The sequence below is a fragment of the Scyliorhinus canicula genome, chromosome 7 (genome assembly GCF_902713615.1).
Source record: "Scyliorhinus canicula chromosome 7, sScyCan1.1, whole genome shotgun sequence".
In the NCBI taxonomy this organism is placed as follows: Eukaryota; Metazoa; Chordata; class Chondrichthyes; order Carcharhiniformes; family Scyliorhinidae; genus Scyliorhinus; species Scyliorhinus canicula.
The window spans coordinates 120612842-120620224 of NC_052152.1; the positions used below are offsets into that span (position 1 = coordinate 120612842).

The following is a 7383-nucleotide window of genomic DNA, read 5'->3' on the forward strand; positions in this document are numbered from 1 at the left end:
TTAGCACTGCTGCCTCACAGCGCCAGGGACCCGGGTTGAATTCCGGTCTTGGTTACTGTCTATGTGGAGTTTGCACTTTCTCCCCGTGTCTGCGTGGGTTTCCTCCGGGTGCTCCGGTATTTGGGGCGGGACGGTGGGGCGTCAGGTCGGGATGGGGCGGGGGGTTGGGTCAGGGGGAGGGGATGGTCGGGGAAAGAGTTGGGTCAGGTCAGGAGCTGGGAGTGAGAGTCGCTCCCATGGGGTGGGGGGGGGGGGGGGGGAGGAGCCCCCTACAGGTGGGAGGAATCCCATGGAGGGTCAGCTGGCTGGGATTACCACAAGGTGGTGGTTAGTCGGAGGGTGGGAAAGTCCAGTGTGGGTGGGGGATTTGGGCAGAGCCCGGTGGGGGTTCGGGGTGTGGGGAGAATCCCATGGGGGATGGGGGAATGGGGAGAGTCCCGTGGCAAGTGGGATGTGGGGAGAGTTCCGTGGGGATTGGGTTGGTCTGGGTCTTTAGAATAGTTACGCAGAAATTAGAAGCAGTTTTAATTCTTATAATGTTTTCCGAGTAACGTTTAGTGTATTCCTGTTGGAATCATCTGAAGTTTGTGATTCAATCACTTTGTTGGATGGTTCAGAGTGCAGGGCAATAGTCCAGGGGAAGTTTAAGTTTCTGGGCAGTTGCCGGATAAACCCTGACCTGGGAACCTCCAAGAGAGATTCCTCCTGCATTTTTGGGGAACCCCCCCTAATCCAACACTGAAGAGCTTGGAAATTAGAGTCCCATGTTTTTTTTCCTGAATTTTCAAAATGATGGCACCAAGGAGGGTAACGTACCTGCCTTATCATGCACTGAAGAAGCCCTCTCATCAACTTCACAACACTCTGTGGAAACAAATAATCAGTTCAGAAATTCTGAGGTCTGCATCATACATTCACGTGAGGTAAAAGATCATATTCCAATACATAATTGAAGAGAAATTATCTGGTGTCAGTAATGGAGCCAGAAGTGAGCAATAGGATATATAGCGCAGGTTAAATGGAATGACACCAGGACTTAAAGAGTTAAATTGTGTACCATTCAGAATCCAAGGGCGGTGCGGCAGCACAGTGGTTAGCACCGCTGCTTCACGCCAAGGATCTGGGTGCGATTCCGGCCTTGGGTAACTGTCTGTGTGGAGTTTGCACGTTCTCCCCATGTCTGTGTGGGTTTCCTCCAGGTGCTCCGGTTTCCTTCCACAGTCCAAAGATGTGCAGATATGGTGGGATTACGGGGATAGAGCGGGGGAATGGGCCTAGGGAGGGTCAGTACAGACTCGATGGGCTAAATGGCCACATTCTGCTCTGTAAGGATTCTTTGGCACAACCTGAAAATTAAGAGTTCAGCCATTTAAGAGTGGAAGCGGGAAGCATTCGTATACATACGGCACAATGGAAATCCTTACCTTACTCTCACAGAAATTATCAAAATATCAATCAAATGGAACAAATACAGGTAAATGGTATTCAGATACAGAGCAGATGTGATCTACTTGAATAATAGGCACAAGGGGGAGGTCTTGTGCACAGTGGGTAGCATCCATCCCTCTGGTTTTGAGTTCCATCCCAGGTCCTGATGCCACAGAAGGTACATTCATAATGCAGCTAAACAGGTTGAGTATCAATCAGCAAAATCCTTACACACCAATGGAAGATGGTTGGAGCAGCAGAGATTTCTGGTCAACCAGGCTTGATGCAGAATGGCAACCCTCAAGGTATAAGTCTCTGGCGACAGGCCAGATGAAAGGAAGACAGATTGACCAGCGAATAGGTAAATGAAATGAACAAAGAACAAAGAACAAAGAAAATTACAGCACACGAACAGGCCCTTCGGCGCTCCCAGCCTGTGCCGATCCAGATCCTTTATCTAAACCTGTCTCCTATTTTCCCTCTGTTCCCGCCCGTTAATATACCTGTCTAGATGCATCTTAAATGATGCTATCGTGCCCGCCTCTACCACCTCCGCTGGTAAAGCATTCCAGGCACCCACCACCCTCTGCGTAAAACCTTTCCACGCACATCTCCCTTAAACTTTCCCCCTCTCAACCTGAAATCGTGACCCTTTGAAATGAAATGAAAATCGCTTATTGTCACGAGTAGGCTTCAAATGAAGTTACTGTGAAAAGCCCCTAGTTGCCACATTCCGGTGCCTGTTCGGGGAGGCTGGTACGGGAAGTGTGCCTTGTGCACCACTGGGTGTGGGAAGAGAAACAACAACAACCTCAAGGGGCTGAATGTCCCACTCCTGATCCTATGGTCATTTTCTTAACCAATGATAATGAGAGGAACAAGGTAATATAATCATTGACAAGTAAAATACTTATGAGTAAATAATAGTGATAAATGTTTTGTTCTATAAGTACAATCTAAGGGCTGGTTTAGCACAGTGGGCTAAGACAGCTGGCTTGTAATGCAGGATAAGACCAGATGCACGGGTTCAATTCACGTACCAGCCTCCCCGAACAGACGCGGAATGTGGCGACTAGGGGCTTTGTGCAGTAACTTCATTGAAGCCTACTTGTGACAATAAGCGATTATTATTATTATCTTCACTGTGATAACTTATTAGCTCAATACAAACATATTAACAAGGTGCAGGACTAAACCATTCAACCCCTCAAGACTGCTCCAGCAATTTTGGGACTACTCCAGTCAGCCATGGACCTGGAGTGTTGCTGACATCTCTCTCTGAATGTCCCGGCTACTCCCTAACGTCTCCATAAGGTCCCGGCAACCCTGTTCTCAAGGCTCAGCATCTGACTGGGACCCAACTGGGTCCTGGGATCCAGCAGCCCTCCAACTGATGTCTCACCTGGGCAAGCTGCCTTCACCTGATGTGCAGCAGCGACTGTGTGGTGCTCACCAGATTGTGCCCCAAAAGCCTGACTACTAATTTCGCCCACCGAGGTGTGTATCGTTGCTGATGGAGGGTGGGGTTGATAGCGAATACGCTGATCTCTTTGGTTCTCCCCTCCAAGTTGCATGGGCCAGTGAATTGAGATCCTGCAGGAGAATAGACCTGTGGCCAGGAGGAGGTATGGGTCAGTCTGTCTAGCATTAACAACTCATGTGTGATAAGTCATCTGGGTGGGGTCAGTGGATCCTCACCTCTGCGCCAGATGCCAAGCTCTACATCAGTGACCAATATGTCATTGGCCACCTCCACGAATTCCATGGCCAGTTCCTCATAGGGGGGTGAGAACTCTGATGTCTGGCACCACACTGCCCGTCTGGGTCCTATCCTGTCTGTTGTGGGCCAACCTCTCCTGCAGGGACACAGAGATGGCATGTGAGCTGCTGCTTCGTGCATCATGGGAGGGGTGGGGACGAGGGGCAGGTGTAGGCTGCAATGCTGGCCATGGGTAGGCCAACGTTTGCTACCGATGCCAGCCGACCTTCGTGATCCACCATTATTTCTTATCTTTAATGCGACAGATGAGCCTGCTTGGTCCTCACAATCTCGCTTGCTTTGTCATTCAATGTTACATTTCTGCTAAGGATTTCAGCTGATGATTTAAGTTCTCGCTGTATCCTTTGAAAAAAATCAAGAGGTTTGTCCTCAAACCCGCTATGCTTAGTCTTAAAATGCCTTTGAAGGTTTGAAGGTTTTAAACTTTAATTTGCCAGTACTTCCCTGCATGTAACACACATGGGCTTTTTCTGACAAGCAATTGACCTTTCCAGCTACAGAAAAGGAAGGAAAAAGGAACTGCAGCCTCCAGGCATCTGCAGCCACCAGCAGGAGCAAGCAGAAAATACAACCAGAAACTGTGAAGTGCTCTCACAACTAACAAGGCCAATTCCTCATTCGCAATAGCTATCAGCTGTGAAGCTGGAGGCTGCTCACAGTCAAAGGAAGTTAAAGTGACCTTCAGCCACAGAACCAAGAGCAGGGCTCTGGGGCAGGATTCTCTGCCAGCGGGATTCTCCGTTTTGCCAGCGCCCAGGGTTTTCCTGACGGCGTGGGGCAGCCCCACAATGGGAAACCCCATTGGCCGGCTGGCGTAATGGAGAATCCCACCGGCGGGTCGGGGCAGAAATGTGGCGTGATGGGGCGGAGAATCCAGCCCCTGTTCTGGAAGTGTTTGATGGGACTGACAGGCTGCAGCTGTGGTTGCCCCTGTTACCTGTTATAAGTATCCACAATATTTAAAGATGGCTTGAAGGTCTCACAGAACAATACTTTTCACTACATGTGACAATAAATCAAATCAAATCAGATGGAAAACCCTCACCCTCACCCCCACCCCAAGGTGATATCTGACCTGGAACGATTCATCGCCCCGACTAAGCCCAACCTCCTTGAATGGCCTCTTCCCCCACTCCCCCGCCCTGCCTTCGAGCACTGGGGCAGCAGCTCCGGTACCCTTGTGCTGCATGCCTGAAAATGGAAATGGCTACTCCCCTCCCCAGGTCCTCGCAGCAGCCATTGCACCAGCTTCACATTTCTAAAAAGGAGTATTAAACGATGTCTATGTGACTTCTCACTAGGGAGCTCATTAATTCCCATTAGGCCAATATATTCGACTTCAATCTCGCTAATGAGACGGCAATTAATGCAAATGAGGGTTCATTTTAACTTCGCCATATTTGTGTGTGAGATCTGGAACTCGCCATCGGGAGCAGGCCAGTTAGATAGCAAACTGTTTCATACCAAGCACAAATTTCAATTTTGGCCCTTCCCGCAATTTAACTGGCACGTCCAGATTCGCGTCTGGCACAATACCGTGGTTAAATAGCAGCCATAATTTCAAACCCATTCATCGCTCCCTCAACTGAATGTAAAATTCAATCATATTATCGTCACTGCTGCCTAATGACACCTTCACCACGAGATCATTAATTAATCCCATCTTGTTGCACAATACCAGGTTTAGTGCAGCCTGCTTTCTGATTGGCTCCACAACATGATGTCCATGGCAAAGCCTCAGTCAATTAGAGTCAACTTGTCAACCAATCAGCACTCTTGCTGTGTAAGTTGTTGTGATGCTTTGAAATTTGACATTCTTGTATTTGTCCGGTTGACAGCAAGGTGAAAAGTGTCCCAGGGTAGCAGGGTAGCATGGTGGTTAGCATAAATGCTTCACAGCTCCAGGGTCCCAGGTTCGATTCCCGGCTGGGTCACTGTCTGTGTGGAGTCTGCACATCCTCCCTCTGTGTGCGTGGGTTTCCTCCGGGTGCTCCGGTTTCCTCCCACGGTCCAAAGATGTGCGGGTTAGGTGGATTGGCCATGCTAAAATTGCCCATAGTGTCCTAATAAAAAGTAAGGTTAAGGGGGGGGTTGTTGGGCTACGGGTATAGGGTGGATACATGGGTTTGAGTAGGGTGATCATGGCTCGGCACAACATGAAGGGCCTGTTCTGTGCTGTACTGTTCTATGTTCTATGTTTTCAGCAAGATTCAAGTTAGCCGATTAAAAAGCATATCACAAATATTCGAGAACAGAAGCCAACATCTCCACGGAGTCAGAACAATAATGACTCTAAAAGATGTCACACTTAATTTCATTGTTTTTTGGTAAAACCTGCTGAATAATGAATGTTTAGGGAAAACAGCATAATGTCTTATAAAGGATAACAAGCAAGTAATTCAACATTGCCAAAACAAAAACAGGCATATTTTGTCAAAGCTTTTTGCCTTGCACTCGTCGGGCCAATGTACTGACAGTCACCATTCTCCATGGCAACACCTCTAATAATCAGGCAATTTTCAAACCAATCACTCCCCATACAGTATAAATTGTTGTTTGGTATTCTTGTGAATTATCCTGATGAGCGCAAGACAAAAGATATTTGAGAAAAAATTGTCTCTTTCTCAGCGATACAGTACTACCAAATTACTATCATTAAACACAGAAAATAGCAACAGGAGCAGGCCATTCGGCCCTTCAAGCCTGCTCCGCCATTCATTATGATCATGGCTGATCATCCAACTTTGTTCCCGCTTTCCCCCCCATTATTGTAACTCATTGACTCCGTAAGACAATATATTACAATTGCCGAAAACCAGTTCTGTTTCTTGACCTTGTTACAATCACTTTCTGACTGACAGTTTTTAAAATAGTTTAAATAGATATCCAATATCATTGGTTTTCTTCAAATCGCTCAATAGCTAAAGGCGAGGTGCTGAATGTTATTTCTTCAAACAGCTAAAGCCAGAAAGAAGGAAGAGGCATTTTGCGTTTCTATTCGGAAAGAAGTTCACTCACTGACCTGCTCCAGTTCATATGCTTTTGCTTTGTCTTCATCCCGGTCTGCGTTCTTGCGATATGCTAATCCCAGGCCCCATATTGCCAGAATGCTGTAGACATTATCTCTCACCCAAGCATCTTTCTGATCTATACTAGCTGGCAGCAGTCCTGTGACTGGGTTCTGAAAACAAACATAAATGGTTAGGAAATCTAAATTGATAACCTCCGCCGTCCCCAACCCTCACTTTACACTACAGTCAATATGATTCATCAATAAAATGTAATGTTATAACCCCCACAGAGGTCACAGTATAAGGGCAATCCGATTCCCCGTGACCTCTATGGAATATGAACTGCCCCGGTGATGGGGACAGGGCTTCCCCTTAACTTGGGGAACCGTCACTGGTATATAAACCACAAGTTGAGGAGGGAGACCCTTCTGGGGGTGGAGACTTATTGTATATCGAATAACGTTATTGTTTTCTACCTGCTGGTTTGTGCTGTTACTTTGGCGGATTCTACACTGGCATAAGAATAAAGTACAGCTGCCATCGGCCTGGTGCTGTGCACCAAAGCCACTTTATCTATGCCTCATCAAACAACTGAAATGCCGCACATTGGAAAACCTGAACCATTTCAGGTCGGTGTCGATGAGTGGAGACAGCACGTGGAACACATGAAGTGTTTTTCCACACTAACAGAATCATCGGGGACGAACGGCAAACACGGTATTTGACAGCTTGTGGGTGTCCAGTTGCAGCCTCATCAAAAGCCTACCCACCGGGACGCACCAGATGCTCAGTCGCTCGCTGCTTCAGTGGTATACAGTCAGGAGGGAGTTACCATGGGACTCTGGACCCCATCAAGTCACAGGGCATCAGGTCAAACATGGGTAAGGAAACCACCTGATAATTACCACGTACCATTCCCCCTCAGCTGATGAATCAGCAATCCTCCATATTGAACACCACTTGAAGGAGGGTGGCAAATATTCTGGGTGTAGGGCTTCAATGCCAATCACCAAGAGTGACTTGGTAGTACCACCACAGACCGAGCTGGTTGGGTCCTAAAGGACATAGCTGCTAGACTGGGACTGCAGCAGGTGTTGAGGGAACCAGCAAGAGGAAAAAACATACTTGACCTCATTCTCAATAATCTGCCTGCTGCAGATGCAT

General features: G+C 47.7%; 1 protein-coding gene across 1 annotated transcript in view; it reads right to left on the bottom strand.

Annotated features, from left to right (window-relative positions):
* LOC119969123 (phosphorylase b kinase regulatory subunit alpha, liver isoform-like) overlaps positions 1–7134 on the bottom strand; it is a 168338-nt gene extending 161204 nt beyond the window's left edge. The window contains 3 exon segments of the mRNA XM_038802340.1: positions 817–864; positions 6231–6418; positions 7125–7134. Coding sequence (XP_038658268.1) covers positions 817–864; positions 6231–6418; positions 7125–7134 — 246 coding nt within the window.
* Between the last annotated feature and the right edge of the window lie 249 nt (positions 7135–7383).